General features: G+C 29.6%; 1 protein-coding gene and 1 pseudogene across 1 annotated transcript in view; both read left to right on the forward strand.

Moving 5' to 3' along the window:
* LOC107170406 (gamma-butyrobetaine dioxygenase-like) overlaps positions 1 to 20,710 on the forward strand; it is a 64,669-nt gene that overhangs the window by 6,180 nt on the left and 37,779 nt on the right. The window contains exon 2 of the mRNA XM_089215031.1: positions 9,374 to 9,561. Coding sequence (XP_089071157.1) covers positions 9,374 to 9,561 — 188 coding nt within the window. The remainder of the gene's footprint in view (positions 1 to 9,373; positions 9,562 to 20,710) is intronic.
* Positions 9,717 to 11,130, forward strand: LOC149060658 (protein CFDP2-like; annotated as a pseudogene).

Below are 20,710 nucleotides of genomic sequence, written 5' to 3' on the forward strand. Positions count from 1 at the left end.
GAACCTGTAGGAGTTGAAAAAATAACTTGTAGACGTTCCAAGTCTCAAGAAATAAAGCGAAAAACTAAGTGCATGGTTGATCAACAAGTACTAACAAAAGCACATGAGCTATCAAATACTCTGAATAAAGAAATAAAAAATATATTTCACATATTTGATGGGCCACATATAGTCACAAAGATAATCAACAGCAACACGGTGGCAATAAGCAACAAGTTTGTCTTTTAACCATGCAATTATGCTGGCGCCTTGCTTTCAAGTTATATTCATTTTAGAAATGATGTAACTGTGATAGCTCTTTATTCTCCCACACACTATCCTGATAATTCAAATCATCAACCTGATAATCGCAATCATGAAGACAGGTTCACTTTTCTATCAACTCTCAAATCGCTCTGAGAAACTATTATCTGATCATTTGCCGATTCGATTAGACATTCAGACCAGAGCCTCTTAAACGCTACCACCCGGTCCTTCTCGAATTACGAACTGTACTGATTTGCGCCTAAACATGAAATCAGCATCTTTTCTTCTTCTTGACATATCTAAAATGATAAGATTTATGAATCCATCATCAATCTCACTGCTATTCTTGTATCGACCCAAAAAAACACACTCGTACTATTAATCCTTCTGATGATAAAAAGATTTAGAGAAACCTCAGATCACTATGGCAGCATTACAATTAATATTCACAAGTAAAAACTGAATTGAACCAGATGGAACTAGTCCAAGACCTTCTCCACAGTTGTCACAACAGCGAATGGTCTAACTTTTTAGGCTCAATTTGCTCAGACAAAAATGGTAGATCTAAACTCTTTAAGTTAGGAAAAATATTCCCGACAAAACCCCTATAAAATAGAAAGTACTTTCTTTACTTTAGGAAGGAAAATGAAAAGTAAAGGAAAACGAAATATTTTTTTTATACATATATAATAAAATTGTCCTACCCTTAATTATTGAACTGTAATCCACTCTAGTAGAAAAAATATCCAGTGATAATACTTTTCTGAATTATAGTGTGACGAAAAAGTTTCTTCTTACTGTAATGAACACTAATAGCAGTACCTACAGTACGTTCGATGTCTTAAACTGACATTTGTATTGTTTAAATAAATATTAGTTTTTTTGATTATCATTGTATAGATAATAAAAATCATGTTCAGCAGTGGTACATACTTTTGGTTTTTAAAAATTTGAATTCAAATTTTATATTTATTATGTTTGAAAAACTAATAATATAACATTTTAAAAACCTAATTTTTTTTTTTTTGTAATTATAATAGCTTTTTTCATAATTTCAGTTAATATTTTATAATAACAATACATTTAGATTTTCATCACTTTTTAGGCTTTTTACATATCTTTTGATTTTAAAATTAAAACCCAGAGTTACGATATCGTACGACTTGATCCTTTTATCTCTGTGACTTTAACAACCTGACCAGTAATCAAAACCCAAGAATATAATCAGAAAAAGGATTAGAAATTAAGGCTCCAGTTTATATATAGTTACATACTGGGTGATTCTTTTATCATTGAATATTCATTATTTCAAAAATTATTAATGTTTTTGAAAATATTATTTTACATAGTTTCAAGTTATTAAAAAACCAACGTTTTTATTAAAAAATTATATTTTTAAATATTTTTTATCCTTATCATTTTTTAAGTTTTTTACTTTTTTGAATGACAACATAGAATTTTAATTCCATATTCCAAATCAGAATAATTTTCTAAGTATTTCGATTCATAAGAATCAAATTTAGGACGAGTAGTTTATGAGTTATAAGTATTTAAAGTTTAGACAAGCGGAGTAGTGGACAAATATTTTGCGGGGTATCCCCGTACCACTGCACTCTGCCAATCAATTAAATAATAGGTGCTTTTTATTTAACGAAGCCAATTATAAATATGCATAATTAGATTAGTCCTATTTGCAAAATATATTTTTTCTGGTATACGGTATTTTTATACCAACATCATAATAATATAGTTTATATGCATTACACATAAAAAGCAAAATCACTATCAAAACTCCAGAGTTATTGAAACGAAATTTTTTTATGAAAAAAAAATTGTTTTCCACCAGATAAAACTCATTAAAACTAGAATACATGGTAATACAATTATTATCATCGTTCATCATAGTGTCTCTAACATACAAAACCGTATATTATGAGCCAACTCAATAACGGTTATTATTTTATCACTATATGATAATATCATGGCGGTTTGCGCTGTAATAATATTGTTAACGCGAGTGCAATCTAGCGATTGTGTATTCAAATGACAGCAGCCTTAAGCGTCATAATAGCATGCACGACGCGCTACAATAAACGCGTATATATGTTTTTCACTAAAAATAACATCAATGTGCTCCGAGTTTCGGAAATCAATGATAATATTATTATGTAATATCCAAAAACAGAATTACGCACCTTTACAATAATAATATGTCTATCACAACCAATGTTTGTACAAATGGTACATTATATACCTACTTACCTACAAGAAATAGCGTTGAATTCAGTATCTTCCATTGTGTAGGACACTACGTCCTATTACTGACTTACTGTAAACATTTTCGAAATGGGAACAGATTTAAAATTAAAAAATTTGAGAAAATCACTCTGCTGTTGTATAGTTGGTTTCCGTTTTATCTCATCATTGAATATATTATCGGTGTAATGGATGAGTTTAATCTAAATTCGATGATTAACCATTTCAAAGGTATGAAAAACGATTCTAAGTGGGTATGGAGTCAGTCTCTATTTCTGAGAATATTTTAAAACTTGGTAATTTAAGTTTATATTATTACTCAAAATTGTATTAAATTAATTTTCATAATAATATATCATAATATAACATTATTATTACTATAATAACCTAACCTAACTTATAGGTAAGTCATTATCAATTTGGTGAAAATGTCATGTAAAACTACTTATTACAAAATAGTAAAATCTTTTTTTCATGGAAAACATGTAGGTACTTCATAAAACCTAAGATTTTATTTTTTTTAGTTGTTTTGTAATATTTTAAAAAGTAATGAGAACATTTTTTTTACCATTTAGTTTTACATCTTCTTATCCACTTCTTAGATCCGTAGTTATTACTTATGCTAATATAAATATCATCATATAATTATAAGTAGACTAAAAACCTGTGTTTTTGAAGCCTTAATAAACTTAAAAAAAAAAAATTATGTTTAAATATTATATTATACTACTAAAATAAAAAATAATTGTGATAATACTATGCGATATATTTTTAATTTTTCTCAATTAAAATATATAAATGTTGATTCAAATACTACATCTAATATTGCGAATAATTTCAAAATTGAATTTTGTTTTACCTTTTTTATATTTAATTACAATGTTAACAATAAATAATTTAAACACATGTAACACTAATTTCCATGTTTTCAAATTGTGGGGATATAATCAATAAAAAACAAATCTATTTATATGTTTTTTTGCAAAAGGTTAAAGAATCCGATAAGTTTTAATTGAAATGTTTCAATGTCCCTTTGAACGCTTCATGGATCTTTGGTAATGGTTGTGCAAAAGGATACACGCACCATTATTTAAGTAATTCACAAAATAATGTACATTGACCTATGATACGAAGAAAATGCTGGAAAATGTACGGGTATTTTAGTCGTTACTTGGAAAGTTGATATTAAAACAATACTGAACTTTGAGTTTAAAATAATCTGAAAGCTAAATGTGAAGCTCAATTTCGCTTTTAAAAGTCCAAACTCGAGATTATTTTCTAAATTATATTAAACAGCAGGCGAATCCTATTACTGTAATTTAAATTAGGTATAGAAATAGCCAACCAATGAACATAGAAAAACGCTGTTTGAATTTAATGACATTGACTTACTCAAACTAAAGACTTGAAATATTTTTATATTTTTAAATTTAAATTAAATTTTAAAATTTAAACTTCTAACATTTTAACTTTGATCAACAAATAAAAACAACATTGTACAGTATCAGTTTCTGTATTTTTATAATGAAACAAAATTTTGTTTTTGGATGCGTTATTTATGTTTAAAGGACATTTAGTTTTATATTTTTACATTAGAATCACAACAACCACATTCTCAAATATTTCATCAATACCTTTGAATTAAAACTGTAATATCCAATTTTTCTATTTTCTTCTGATATTCGAGAAGATAAGTGTTAATGAAACGTAAAATCTGTAAAAAAATCAAACTCTATGGAAATAAATCTTATACCTAATCTTTCTAATAGTGTGCCATTCTATCAGTGTGTCAAAATTCATCTAAATGAATGTGGACTTTTTTTCTCCAACCAGATATAATGGCCAACTATATAAATTTATTCCATGTAAACTTAGTTTAATGAATATTGGTAAATATGTGTTCAAAGTTCAAACATTTGCTTAAGACGTATGTTTTTAGAAAAAAATTATTTACATATTTAATCAATAGTTTTAAAATTTTGTGTATTTTTTATTGTTTCATGGCAGGTTGGTACTTGTAAAAAATTATGATACGTTGAATGAATATTTTTAGAAGCTGGATTCATACATCAATAACAAATGTATATCTTTACTTACAAATTGTAGATCTGACAACCATATATATTTAGATTTTCCTGACATTCGATTCTCAAAAATCAGAGTTTTCATTATTATCGTCGATGTATTTATTTTTTCAGCAAAATCAATATCATAATTTCAATACAATAATCAAATTTCAAAAGTTAAATTATTACAATAATAGTGATAAGAGCTGATACGTATACCAACTGAGCAAGCTCGTTTCTGGTAGGTATACGGAGTTCCTATACATATTACTTATATAATATAATAAAATAAAATAAAATGTGTCTTATAAAATTGAGAATGATGTATTTTACTTCTCTAAACAAACATTATCTTATAATTATATAACTAAACGATACTAATAGATAATCATTTATATTTATACATAGATACTTTTTAATAATTGATTTTTACACACATTCTCATCTAGGTAATTTACTATTTTTAGTAATTACCTATATTTTTTATACGATTTTTGTTAATTATATTTTTTACATTGGTTTTATTAGACTGATTTTCACATTCATACTTGATTTGACTCTTTACATCATTTCCTAAATTGTTGAATATAGTTCTGACCATACAATCGGGAGCACTTTTTGTACTGAATAATGATATATAAGGTAATTTTATGTTATTACCTGTTCTACTGTCTATTATATCTGTAGTATTAAGTATCTGCATTTGAATTGTTTTTATAAGTGTTTGTTTAATTTATAATTTATAGATTGATAGTATGTTAGTATTTTTAAATATATCTATTGAAGGGTATGTTGGCAGTAACGAGTAGGCTACTTTTATAATAATTTTCTGGGCAATATATACCGATTTTATGTCTGTTTTGCTGGCGCCTCCCCAGCATGTTATACCATATAATTAGAGTGATATTCATCATAACTAACACCTAATTAATAAATTACCATCTACTAATTTAAATAACTCATCTCGGCCCTCGGGGTCATCATTTACATGAGATATACCAAAGCATTTCCCCACTCTAAATCTGTATGGGCTTGTCAAATTATTTTTGTGCCAACCAATATTCATACGGTTGGAATGGTAAGTAGCGAGCCAAAGCCCACAATCACAAAGCATTGTCATTTTTATGGAACTGTAAAAAAAATTATTTCAAAAGTGACACATTAAGAGCTATATAATTGGCATCATCATATTATCATTATCATTAATAAAGCACTTCTTGTAATCATTCTTGCTAGCAAATCTGTTAAATTATTTGTTTTTAAATACCTAACTATATTAACGAATTGAACAAATTATCAGGTTTAAGTAAAAGTATATGGAGTTCAAAATTATAATATTTGTATTAGATATTACTTTTACTTTTTTTATTTAGGTATCTTTTTTTCACTTTTTTAGTAAATGAATTGTTTTTGTATATTTATTAAGAGTTGCTTTTGAAAATAGGTACTATTTTCTTAACCAAATATACATTAAAAATGTTTCCTCGCCCTAATAAATGTTGAAATTATATATAATAAGTTATTATGAAATTAATAAAAATAATAATAAAAGCTAGTTTAGAAAACTACAATATAACGAGTTATAACAGATCTCAAATTTATTTTGTTAATATAATTAAAATCCGTTCAAATTACATACAATTTAAACACCATGTTCATGAAACATCAGGCTATACATTTTTAATGCTAGAATGATAGAATTCACAATTTTTAGATTCAGTGCAAAGCCGAAAATTTCTTGGGTTAACGTTGACTTAATTTGTTTTAGTTTTGTCTACTTTATAATTTTGTTTTAGCTATAGTGTGAGTGTATTTTTCAATCTAAAGCAAATTTATATAAACTATGTATATTATAAGTATATATTTGTATAAGACATGTAATGTTTTTAAGTTGTTATTGGTTTAAATAATTAATTAGAAGTTATCGACTTTACTATATAACAATAACTAGTTTCTGATACTAAAGATAAACACGTTTATCTGATGAAGTTAAAATGGTTCGAAATACCTAGAATTTTAGTTTTTACTGATGGTTATAATAATTTTATTTGCCTATTACCATGTTTTACCATATTGAAAATATCTGTGTATCTCAAACATTTTTAGCTGCACCATATACAACGTAATACATGAAAATAAATCTCTCTTAGGAAATTAATCGGTAATTTTATTTTTGAATAACACACATTAAATGTAATTAACTGATTAACTTAATCAAGTACACATATTACAGTAGGTAATTAGTAAATAAATGTAAAATATTAGTTTGCTATTACAGTTGATCATTGCACCGATAAATCATAATTTTAAAACGTACAGACCTAAATCATAACTTACATTAACTCATCTGGGATATAATTAGCTTTCACCCTCCTTCTAATTACTAACAAACATAATTCAGTGTTAAATTCAGTTACCAACCTATATTTTACAATTCATCGCCGTATTTCTGTTTGGTTCCTCTTAAATATTAATGTATAAAACATAATTAAACATAAATTTATATTTTGGTGCTAACGGATGGTAAATTTTTATTTCAAAAAACTATGATAGTCGGATCGAATAATTACAATTAAAAAGATAAATGTTTACAGATCTATTTGTGTACCTATTGAGTAACAAGCATGATACTAACCTATCAAAAATATGATATTCTGTTACGGTTGATATTGCAGTTTAAATTATTCTAATGTTTTAATTGTAATATTAATTAAAAAAGAACACGGTGATAATATCATTCAATAAATTGCCAACTAGGTAATAATGAAATGCAGGTATGAATAGTTATCAGATTACAAGTCTGATTTATATTTCCAATTACGTAAGTAACAAATGATAATTATTTGATTATACTATTATCTTAGAACCGTAAAAATCAAGTCTCAATATTGTAATGTGCTAGTGTTAAACATTCACTGCAGTGTATGTGTATAATTTATAGTATATAAGTAAATATAAGAAATTGCTAATAAAACACATTATGAAAAAATTTTAGCAATAGTTGGGAGTCGTTAATGATATATAAACTTAAAGATGACGATAAAAAAAAAAAATAAGAATGGTTGAAAATAAAACGATGTTATGGTATAACGATGAATGGTGTGAATAATAGGTTCGTGGTATACATAGTTTAAAAACCTTATAGATATTTTTATTCATTTTTTTTTCTCATAAAAAGTCTAAGAGAAAACAAGTGTAAACTTGTATGTACTTTCAACCATTAGCTATACAAATTAAAAATTAAATATTTTATAGTTATATTAAAGTTACTACATCTTTATACGTACTGTGTCTGTGTTTGTGTATGTGTGACTGCAATGAATGTGTGTAACATAATATGTAGATTGTAGGTATGTTTTTTGCAACACTTTTCGCTGTAATCAATAATTAAATAACGAAAGGAAGAAGATTTTTATCTAAAAGGTTTACTCATTGCGAAATCTCTTCCAAATAAAACGTCACAGGTACAATGAATGTTTTAAAAACAAAAAAAAAGCTGACTTGGCACATTATTTATTTTATTTTGAAAAATGATGATATTATAGTTTGCTTCATAGTTGCCTTTCCCTTTAGAGCAGCTATGTCTTTCAACCTTCTTAATTGCTACAATTGAGTGGTGTTGGATTCTTCTTGCCTCCCAAACCATTTAAACGCCAAATCCAATTATCAAAAGCTTCAGAATAAGACGGCCCATTTTCACCTTCAGTCAAATCGTTAGTTTCATTTTCTTCTTCTTCAGTATCATCTTCTTCAAATAAGCTAAGAACAATTTCATCATCTGAAAGTATTTGATACCCAAGACCATTTTTATCCATAAGCAATCACTCATTTATATTGTCTTCATCACAATCCCCAAATACGTGAACTTGGCTTATATACATTCTTGTATTTCAGCTATTTCAACATTTAATTCTACATTTTGGTCTTCAACTTGCTCCAGTAACTTATTTCATGACCTTTCCAAGTGCAATTTTGTAATTTCAACATGTATGAATAACGGCACGTGCTATTTTTTTTCACGTCCGATTAATTGGACGTCCGGATAATTGGCGTTCGGATAATCGCGGAGTTCTCCTGTACCTACTAAAGCGATTTTGTTCACAATAATAATATGTTTAACGATAACACATTTTGTTCGTATAAGTATATCAGCTACATTTAGTTTTTTTATCACCGTTATTCATCTCTTTAAGGGTGTGGTTGCCGGATTTTCCGAAGTTTTGCAATTCTATAAAATTTGAAAATTATATTTTATATTACAGTTTTTACCTAAATTATAATACCTTTCAAAAACCTATACTTAGAGAGAGCATAAATAGGGATAAATACATCTACAGAAATTACATTACAGGAAACTCTCAAACCTCGTTGATATTTTGGATTTTTTTTCCTCTAAAATTATATGATAAATCATTTCAGTTAGGATCAAATTCCGAATTGTAATTATACATAATATAATAGTGCTAGAAAAATACGTTTGGAAAATAAATAATGAGCAATAATTAAATGCATTTTTCAGTTTCTATAATTATAATTTTGAAAATCAAGCTTTGATCCCACTTGACAAATATTCTCTTATACAAAATATTAAAAAAAAATTAAACCAAATCCGGCCATTCTATGAGGCGTTCCCTGTAAGATATACTTTTGTACTAAATACGTACCGGCACTGACATCCGAGTACAAATGGTTTTTAATTTTACGCTTGATTTTATAAATAATAACTCCAAACAAATATTAATTCAGTTTCCCTCATTTAGTACAGCGTAAAATAGAAATATTATTTGCACTATTTCTCTTTTCAGGTTATAAGCAATGATAAACTTTATGTGAAATGGGATGACAGCCACGAGAGTACTTACGACTTACAATGGCTACTAGAGAGAAATTTTAATGAGGGTCAAGAACGCCACGAAAATCAGCAAGTCAAATGGACTGCTGAATCGTTTACAACTATATTCCGGTCATTTAAATATGATGATGTACTTAAAAGGTCGTATCTATTAATATCTATATTAGTTATTTACCTATCAAGTTCACATCATAAATTATTAAAACAAACTTTGTAATTTTAATTTAAACGTAAATTTAGAATATCTCAAATCAAAATTTATCTAATTAACTTAAATGTAAAATGGAATAAAAAAAATGGGCAAGTGAGTATCGCTCTGCTGTATAATAGAGATGGAGAGAAGGTCAATATAATTGATGTGTTAAATTAGAATTTAATGACTGGTATCATTGTATACGAAAAACGATTCTGAACGGGGATAATTTGTCAGTCTAGGATGAATTTTTCTTTTTAAATATGGACTGAAGTCAAAAATCAAAGACTTATTTCTACTCTAAAACATGGTGATGGACACAGAAAAAACATATATCATTATAAAATTCCTCACCTCGTTCGAAATCTAAAATGATTTTTATTTTAGGTTACTATAAAAGTGGACATTAACTAGTTAGTTTTAATTCATATTAACTTTTTAACTTAATTATTTAAATAGAATAAGTGAAACAACCCTTGTGAACTTTGACGCGCAATATTAGCAGACATACACCTAATTAATCCAACAAATTTTTTGGTCGATTTTTGGACAGTGTTGGATAACTTTTAAAGTTTGTTGGACTTTATTTTCAAAGTGAGACCAATTTCCAATTTTGCGCTGCCAAGTTCACGCCGGCATCACTTCGGTAGCGGTTTTGCAGTTCATAAGACATTAGTACCGTACATTAAAGAGTTTAATCCAGTATCTGAAAGGATATCAATATTAACCATCAACACTAGCCCAATTAATATTTGTTTAATAAATGGACATGCACCAACAGAAGTAAAATATGACAATGTGAAAGATGCTTTCTACGACTAACTGACTGAAACATATGAGAGCATCAATGGGAACGTGATACAGATTATACTAGTTGACTTCAACGCAAATTGCGGAATGGAACCACAGTACTTCCCTTGCATAGGGAAAGAAAGTTTACATAGTAACAGCAATGACAATGGTCAGCGATTGATAGCGTTTGCAACATCAAATGGGTTGACTGTTAGCAGTACTACGTTCCCACACAAAAGTATTCACAAAGCCACGTGGAGGTCACCGGATGGCGTAACCCTGAACCAAATTTATCACGTTCTCGTACAGACTAGATACCGTAGTACCATTTACGATGTAAGAAGCTATAGAGGCGCCGATCGTGACACGGATCACTACTTAGTGATTGCCAAACTTAGATCAAAGTTAAAAGGCCAATCGAAATTCAAGAAAGACAAAAGGATAAAAATTAATCTAGAGTTACTCGAAGATGAAATCGTGAGGAAAAAGTATGAGAACGAAGTCATGAAGAACCTTAAGGAGAATAATGAACAAATGGACGTAGATTTGGATTGAGAAATAGTGAGAAATGCTGTTAACAAAGCAGCGACCACCAGTATTGGTGAGCTAAAAAGGTCAAGAAATACTTGGTATAATGATGTTTGTAGAATGGCTGTAGAAAAACGCCGTAAAGCGAGAGATAACTTTACTAAAAAAAAACAATCAAATAACTAAAGAAGTTTTCATATGGGAACGTAAAATCTGCAAAAATACCCTTTAAAGGGAAAAAAGAAAATTTTTTAGCAACATACTTCAAACCGCAGAGAATGACCATGCACAAGGGAGAACTAGAAACTTTTTTAGAGCCATTAAACAGTATAAGCAATTCAACCCTATATGGAATGGAATCAGAGACCAAGACGGACAAATGCTAATGGAGCCAGAGTCAAGAGCTGAGAGATGGAAAGGATATTTTGAAAAATTATTAAATGGTAGGATGCCAGCGCAGCCTGTAAAACATATCGAATATGAAAGAGCGGAGCCATATGTAGAGGATGTTAGTCTAGAAGAAGTAAAAATTGCAATATTTGGCCTGAAAAATTGGAAAGCACCGGGTACCGATGATATTCCAGCAGAACTCTTAAAATATGGAGGCGAGGAGCTACATGTAGTAATCTACAGACTGTGCCAGCTAATATGGATGGAAGAACGAGTACCAGATAGCTGGAATGAGGCAATCATCATACCATTGCATAAAAAAGGAGACAAGACATAGTGTGACAATTATAGAGGGATATCGCTTTTGAACTCCGCGTACAAGGTCTTCTCTCGGATATTACTAAATCGTATTACCCCTTATTCGGAGGATTGCCTAGGTGAATACCAATGCGGCTTCCGGAAAGGCTGTTCAACCACAGAACAATTATACATAATAGGTCAAATAATTGAAAAGAGGTACAAATATCGGCAGAATATGTGGCAACTATTCATAGATTTTAAAAAGGCCTATGATAGTATCCACAAAGAGACAAAGAGAGTCTCTACAATATTATGTATGAGTTTGGTTTCCCAAAAAAGTTAATAGCACTAACTAAAATGTGTATGGAAGGCACGAAGTACAGAGTAAGAACACAAAATGTAACATCGGGAACCTTTACAGTGGAAACCGGACTAAAACAGGGGATGCTCTGTCACCAGTACTTTTCAACCTTGCCCTAGAGAAGGTAGTAAGAATACTACAGGGCAATGAAGGTGGGTTATTAATCGGTCAGAATAAGATATGACTCCTCGGTTTCGCTGACGATTTAGATATAATAGGTTATTTGCTTGAAGACACAGCTAACGCAGCCAGAGTGTTAGAAGAAGCAGCGAATAAAATAAGGCTTGAAATAAATACCGAGCAAACAAAGATAATGGAACTAATTGAGAGTGGGGAGGATTCCAGTAAGACGGAGAATTTATCCTACGAAAATTAAGCGATTTTCAATATATGGGAGCAACTTTAAGTACAAAGAATGATTGGTCAAAGGAAATAAGTATACGGATAAATAAAGCTCAAAAAACGTTCTACGCACTGACAAAATTCTTTACATCCAAAATTCTATCTAGGAAAACGATAGCAAGACTGTACGTGGCTATTCTAAAACCCACTCTCACGTATGGTTGCGAAGCTTGGACAACGACCAAACAAACAGAGAGAAACCTGAAGACTTTTGAGCACATAGTATAATAGTGGAAAATATGCGGACCTGTCATCGATGAAACAACGGGGAATTGGCGGAGGAGGTACAACAGAGAGCTGTACGATATGTTGGAACTAGCACCGGTAACAAGCTTTATTAAGAGCTAAATAATACAATGGTTTGGTCACATAGTGAGAAGAAGAGAAAACGAAGTAGTCAGAGTAGCATTGGAATGGAAACCACATGGGAAAAGACCTAGAGGTAGGCCTAGGAAAAGACGGATTGACGTGATAGAAGAAGATTTAAAAACACTTGGAGTTGAAGATTGGAGAGAGACAGCCAAAGACAGAGATAGGTGGCGAAGTGTAGTAATGGCGGCAAAAACTCTTAGAGAGTAGGAATGCCAGAAGAAGAAGAAGAAGAAGAGAAAGTTCACCGCCAGCAGCGCAACTTTTTGTTGGAACGTGTTTTTTGTGCTAAACACGTTCTCCTCGATTTGGTGGACACTGTTGGACAATTTTTGAAATTTGTTGGACATTATCACATCTGTGCTTATGCTTATGGTTAACTGTTTTTTTTTGGACAGGTTAGTTTAGAACAAATTTTAACAATAAAAATATTATATCATTAACTGATTGATCAAACGAAATATACCATTTTGAATATAAATTTATAAATACTATGTGTAGTAATCTAAACTTGTGACCCCTAGTTAAGGTGATCGCGACCCCCTAGTTGAAAAACGCTGCTCTAAATGTTTTGTCCAATTGTAATTTTTAAAACATTTACTAAGTTCTTATAAGTTAGTTAAAATAGATATTCGAAGTAGGTACCTATACATTAACTAACATACTTTTCAAAACAATATATACGGAAAAGACTATGTTATTGCACTGTTGAAGTAGTAGTGAGATTGTGACAATAATAACGAATGGTAATATTATTATTATGATTAATGATGATAGAAATAAAATAAAATATATTGGATATAACTTCATAATAGTTTTATCGCGTACAATAAAAATAAACATAACAGTTGAACGGAATGGGAAAAACAAATGGGAAATTTTTTTTGAAATCAATATATTTTCATTTGCCATTCTAATCTTACAATTATCATAAATTCATATTATTTAAACACTGTACAGTGTACCATTGCCCATTGAACCTCGGAATCAATTGGGTTCTAACAGTAATTTCCGGGTAATATTTACAAATATTCATAATACGAATAAATAAGACCTCGAAGTCAGTTATTGTCAGTTGTTTTCCGTTTTTAGATGGTAATTGTACGTAAAATTTGTGTTTTTGAATGATGTATAAAGAAAAATGAACAAATAATTATAATCGTCGCAATATGTACATTTTTATCCAAAGCAAAACATAGGTGATATCCTCCATTTTATGAAAAGAAATTCAACGTATTCAACGTTGCTAACAACAAAATGTTACGATGCCAGCGCTACTTGACAGCGCAACCAAACAATTTTATACGAGTATTTATTTTAAACTTAAAAAAAATACTTAAATATTTTTCTTTTATTTAATTAATTGTTATTTTTTTTTTTTTTAATAAAGGCCTCGACAACATAGGTCATTCCTAGAAAAGAAACAAAAGTGGTTTTATAAACGTAATTTAACTAGGTCGCTAGGTGGTACTATAGTGAATACAGTGTTTTTTTTTTATACACATACAAGGTGGGTGAAAAAGTTAAAGTGAAGAGAATATTACAGTACAAGAAAGATAGATTGATTATAAATGAAAAAAAAATTAGAAAAAAAAAGAAAAACATAGATAATTACAGTAGAAATTTAGTGCTACGTGGTGTATAATGGTTAGATTGTTTTGTATAAATTAGTGTTTTTGACAAATTGTAGTGTGGTGTGGATATTTAGTGGCTCGTTGTTGAGGCATTCGGAAAGACTGTTTGGGATGTTGTGTTTGGCTCTTTCTTCGTTGAATTGGCGGCATTCTAACAGTAGGTGTTTGATTGAGACTTCCAGTCCACAAGTGGTGCATGGTTCAGCCTCGCTATTATCCATGATGTGTCTATGTATATGCCAAGCGTGTCCTATTCTAAGACGTGTTAATATTACGTCCTGTTCTCAGTTTAAGGTGATTGGGTTTGTCCATCTGTCCGTGGTAGGTTTTATCTCACTTAATTTATTGTCTCTCAGTAGGTTCCATTCCTTGCGCCATTGGTTAGTTATGGTATTTTTGGCCTCTCTTTTGAGGTCATCTTTGGAAAACAATTGAATAGTTTCGATGATCCCGTTGCTTGTCTTACTGCTGCGTCTGCTCTTTCGTTCCCCTCAATTCCAATGTGGCTGGGTATCCATGTTAATGTTATATGTTTATGAGTAGTATTGATAAGGTTTGTAATGTCATTGATGATTTCATTATTTTTTTTTTTGTATGTTGAATACTTGTCGATGTACTCAGAGAATCTGTGAGAATATTGAACGAGTGGTTTGGCATCTCATTTATTAGTTGAATAGCTTTCCTGATTGCTAAACCTGCAAAAGGTTCCTAAATATCCAGAGGTCTGTATTATTATTATTATTTTCAGCAAAGTTAAAATCTATTTCAAACTTATTTGGTCTTCAAGGTTGTTTGATAGGAGAGACAGTTTTTATAATGTGTTTAGGATTAATGTTGAACGTGTTAAAGAAAGGTTCTATTCTTATGCCAATTGGTTTGCTTGTGTTTATGGGTAAGTTATACGCAGCTTTATTTGTTTTTTTTAAATATAGTTTTATAGGTTGGGTGGTCCGGAAAAGAGGCGATTTTAATAGCGTATTGAAGTTCAAGTAATTTCCGTCTCTTTTTTAGTGATGACTCCCCTAAAATGCATAGCAGACTGTTGATCGCCTACTTTAAATGCACCTGGTATTAGTCGTAGGTTTGTGTTTTGGATTGTTTCGAGTTTGGCCAACATAGAACTTTTGGCACTTCCGTATATGATGGAACCGTAATCTACTTTAGATCTAATGAGTGCTTTATATACGTTAAGAAATATTTTTTTTTGTGCCCCCATTTGTTGTTTGCTAATATATTTTAATGATGTTAGTTGTCTTGATAGCATTGGTCTTAAGGATGGAAATATGTTTTTTCCAGTTCAGGTTATTATCAAAGGTCATTCCAAGAATTTTGACATTCTTGACTATGGGTATGATTATATTGTTAAGTTTTACTTCGGGTTTGGGAGCCTTTTTGGTTTTCTTTGAAAAACTATACATTTTGATTTACTGGGAGCAAAGTTAAAACCATTAGTTTTGCCCCAATCGTTTTTGATATCTAAGCTCGTTTGAAGCTTGTTTTCTAGAATGTATTTATTATTATTTCCTTTGCGGTGCATATTATTGTCATCGGCATATGTTTATGTGTGTGGGTAGTTTTATTATTTTGGTAACGTCATTAATCGCAGTTAGGAATAGGGTGACGCTAATCGGAGAACGTTAATTGTTAATTATACATCTTATGTTATTTAAAAAGATTAAGTATAGGTACTCCCATGGAGATACCAATGTATATTAAAAGTTGTTTAAATATTTTTCATTAATATACATCATATTATATATTATTTGAAAAGTTATACGAGTATCTATTATATTCATTTTTTATTACAAAAAATTAAATGCATTTCAACTAAGTCTTTTCCGTATATATTGCCTTGAAAAGTATGTTTACCTAATGAATAGGTACTTCGAATATCTATTTTAACACACTTATAAGAACTTAGTAAATGTTTTAAAAATTGCACTTTGGCCAAAACATTTAAAGCAGCATTTTTCAGCTATGGGGTCGCGATCACCTTAACTAGGGGTCACAAGTTTAGATTACTACACATGGTATTTATAAATGTATACTCAAAATGTTATATTTCGTTTGGTCAATCGGTTAATGATATAATATTTTTATTGTTAAAATTTGTTCTAAACTAACCTGTCCAAAAAAAAACAGTTAACCATAAGCATAAGCACAGATGTGATAATGTCCAACAAATTTCAAAAATTGTCCAACAGTGTCCACCAAATCGAGGAGAACGTGTTTAGCACAAAAAACACGTTCCAACAAAAAGTTGCGTAGCTGGCGTGAACTTGGCAGCGCAAAATCGGAAATTGGTCTCACGGTGAAAATAATGTCCAACAAACTTTAAAAGTTGTCCAACACTCTCCAAAAATCGACCAACAAATTTGTTGGATTGATTAGATGTATGTCTGCTAATGTTGCGCTGTCAAGTTCACAAGGGTGCAGTAGTAGATGAATTCAGTGCCGGCCCAAGTTACGGGCGAACCGGGTGGTTGCCAGGGGCGCTATTTTTTTAGGGGTGCTTTTAATATACGAATATTTTATAAATTTTAGCGTAATATTTATTCAAATTGACAATAATATAGCTAAATGGCTAAACTATCTATGACGGAATATTCTGTTATATATTTTTTTTTATAGATTTTACTCCACTTCCCAGTTTTTATCATTATATTACAAATAATTAAATAATAATATACAATGATATAATATAATCATTATCTCAGGAAAACCAAAAAATTATGTATTACAGCCGATACGTCTATAAATTGTATCCAAATAAGTTTTGCCTTCCTTTACCTATTCATAAATATAAGAATTTTAAACAAAATATGTAGGTACGTATAAAAAGTATTATGGAGCATTTAATTAAGGGTGCCTTTCAAAAAATTGACCGGGGCGTCAAAATACCTTGGGCCGGCCTTGGATGAATTATCAAAATCATCGAGACAAATCAATATTAAGTTATAAATTAATAGGTTAGTGTTTTTAGACCATAAAATTTACATTTTTCAAAAATTTTATTGTGTATGTCTTTAAATTTAAAAAGAGTACAATTTTATATACATTATATATATATATATATATGATAATTATTTATATAAAATATGGTTACTCCCCCCCCCCCCCCATTAGAAAATTCTGAGTACGCCACTGTTTCAGAATCGTTACATAAGAGGACGCCACACACATGTGTTGTCTCCGTCGTACAAGTACTCGTACTTCGCATAACAAATTTTTCGCTAAGCAAATCCCGCTTATCTCCGTTAGTTACCTACTGTAAAAATTAAGGCAAGATTGTTATTTAGGTTATCTTGCACAGGTTAGGTTAGTTTAGGTATAGCCTAGGTTAGTTTTTATTATATTTTAATCTTAAAGCGAATTATCAATGTTTTAAAATTGTAAATTGTTTGTATATCTAAAAAGCATTGCAACTCGCTTTAAAATTAAAAAATAATAAAAAGCCTCTGTGATAACCTGTATAATAATTAGGGTTCAGGACTTCTTGCATTTGCATGTTTTTTGGTACTGGTCGTAGTCTATTCTAAGTGAATTATAAATGTATTTTATGAAATGACGAAATTAAATACTAAGTTTGAATTAGCATATTTCATCATATAGCGCATATTTGAGAAATTGTTGGTATATTTGGGCATATCTCACATTTTTATATTTTTATAAACGTAAAATTGTTTGGAAAAAATTATAATTGGCTGGTCATAATCTATAATTTCTAACACGTACGTCTGTTTACGATGATAGTCTCTTTATCGCTTAATAATCAACCTTTTTATCGACAATATCGACAATCATTATAAAGTTGTGGTAAAACCTAATGAATCCTATGCTCCTATAGATTTATCACAAAACAAATATAAATTTAAACATTTTAAACTCTTCCAAGTATGTAATCAGTTATTAGCCGGGTATGAATTGTACGATGAAATGAAAAGCAGTACCTACGTGTTCGTTCGTTGATCATACCATCAGGCTTAAATTATTTCTGATGACATGAACATGAAGACGATACAGCTGAGTAGCCCACGTAAAAATTATTTTTACTGCCCATTAAGTACCTACCTAATTTTTAGATTTTTATAATAGTAATTAATAAATAATAATACCTATACTTGATGCGTTTTTAAAAACAAATTAAAAAATTAGCTGCATATTTTAAAGCATATTTTGACGATTTTTACTGCATATTTCGATAATTTTAAGTGCAAGAAGTCCCGAACCCTAATAATAATGTTATCTTCAACTTTTGTAAGACGTCAATACACTCAAAATATTAAGCTAATAGAGCTAAATTTGCATGTTACGCACTTATAAGACGGGAACAACACATGCGGTTGTATAGCGTCCTCTTAATACTTTTTATTAATTATTAGTGATCATGGCAAAAAGTAATTGTAAAATGTATTATTATTTATAACATCCAACCCCCCCCCCCCCCATTGAACATTTTTGGGTAGGTATTTACATATTTTGAGTCTTTGTAATCGGATCCCTACTTTCAGTACCATTAGCCATTTCACAGTGGTTAACATTATTTTCTGTAATCCTTGAAAATATTTTTACTTATCATAAGAAATAACGAAATTTAAAACATGAGTCATTAAATATAGATAATATTATATCTACAATTATTTTCATAAATAATTGACATGTAACATATTGATATATATGTGAGAATAAATGAAATTGTTTATCTTATGCACTTATGCATAGTGTCATTTTATTAAAACTAAAATTGGACTTCTGAATGAAGTTTGTTTCTTCTCTTTCGCTTGATGGTCTAAATTTACATAACAAAAACCAGCTTTTAACAGCTTTCAACAGTTCATTTCATGATGAAAACACAAAAATCATAACGATATTGTATATAGTACCTACTATATACTATATACTACATTGCTTATAATTTAAATAATAATAATTATATTTCTTAACAATCAGTATTAATACTATGATTAAGATTTAATAAAATGCCTAAGAGGATGTTTATATACTAAGTATTTGTTTTCTCTCTTTGACTCACAAGCAATATACCAAATTTAGTTTAGTAAAACTAATCCAGTGTTATTACTTTTAAAAAAGGATAAAATTTACCTACTATTTAACTTTAAGTTAAAAACAATATCTGTTTCGGCTATATTATGATATTTTAATATCTACTCGTATGTTAGTTATGAGTAGGGGCCCTACTGTAGGGCTCGGATTTCAATGCATTTGCGTCTTTTTTTTGGGATATCTTACGCGATGCTTTCCAAGCTACAAATATGTTTCAAGTACTTCGAAATCTAACCACAATAATTTTTTGGGGCATTTTTTTACGGTTTTAATGCATTTTTAAATTTTTTAGTACATTTTTGACCTATTTGTCGTATTATGACTAAAAAAATTGACCTCATTGAAATATAAGTACTACATAGTAGTACTACGTAATAAAAATTATTTTCATTTTGAACTATTTTAACTAATTTAAAATCAGGTTTTCCGGTTTTTACAACCTTTATGTCACACCATCCAATTAGCCGATATAATTGCACACAACTAAACTTTTATCAGATTATTTTCTTATCGAGCGATAATATTTTATCGGTGGTGTGCGGTTAATAAATAATGCATTTTTTGAAACGTAATTTTTTGATATTTTTAGGACATTTTTTAGAGTTTTTAGGTCATAAATGCATTTTTTGAAAGGGCATTTAAATCCGAGCCCTAGTTATGAGCATGTAAATTATTACAGTTTAAAAATGCATATGGATTGTATAAAAAATCAGGTATTGTAAAAAAGCCAACATAGAGACACAGGTAAGATTCTTAGTTTAATGTTTGATAATAGGTGAATTCACTCTCGTATTAAAATTAATACTAAGTTTGTTCTGCTAAGCAACATTTGTTGTTGCACGTAAGTCAGAGACAAAACAAATGGTGCGCTAACATCCTCTTAAAGTCTTAAGTACTACAAATTAAATAAATACATTTACTTCTGGATTTAAATAATTAATAAGTTGGGTATCTACTTTCTATGAAATTTAAAAAAAGTATATTTTAAATTGTATTTAATTTTTAAAAAAAACTTAAATACCCACAATTTTTCTTTCCATCGATTTTCAATTAATTTCCCGTCGGTTCTATATTAGTGTGGATATCAAGAATTTTGCAAAGAGAACAAGACAATAATAGTAATAATAAACATGTCCGAGGAAATAAACAGAATGATTATGGCCATTGCCCATACTTTGCCAATACCTCACTCTTTAGATCAAAGCTGTTATCAAAAATTACGAGATGAAGCTATATAAGCTATATATAAGTATATAT

Source organism: Diuraphis noxia, unplaced genomic scaffold (assembly GCF_037042655.1).
Source record: "Diuraphis noxia isolate RWA-SAM2 unplaced genomic scaffold, SU_Dnox_SAM2 contig0001, whole genome shotgun sequence".
Lineage (NCBI taxonomy): Eukaryota > Metazoa > Arthropoda > Insecta > Hemiptera > Aphididae > Diuraphis > Diuraphis noxia.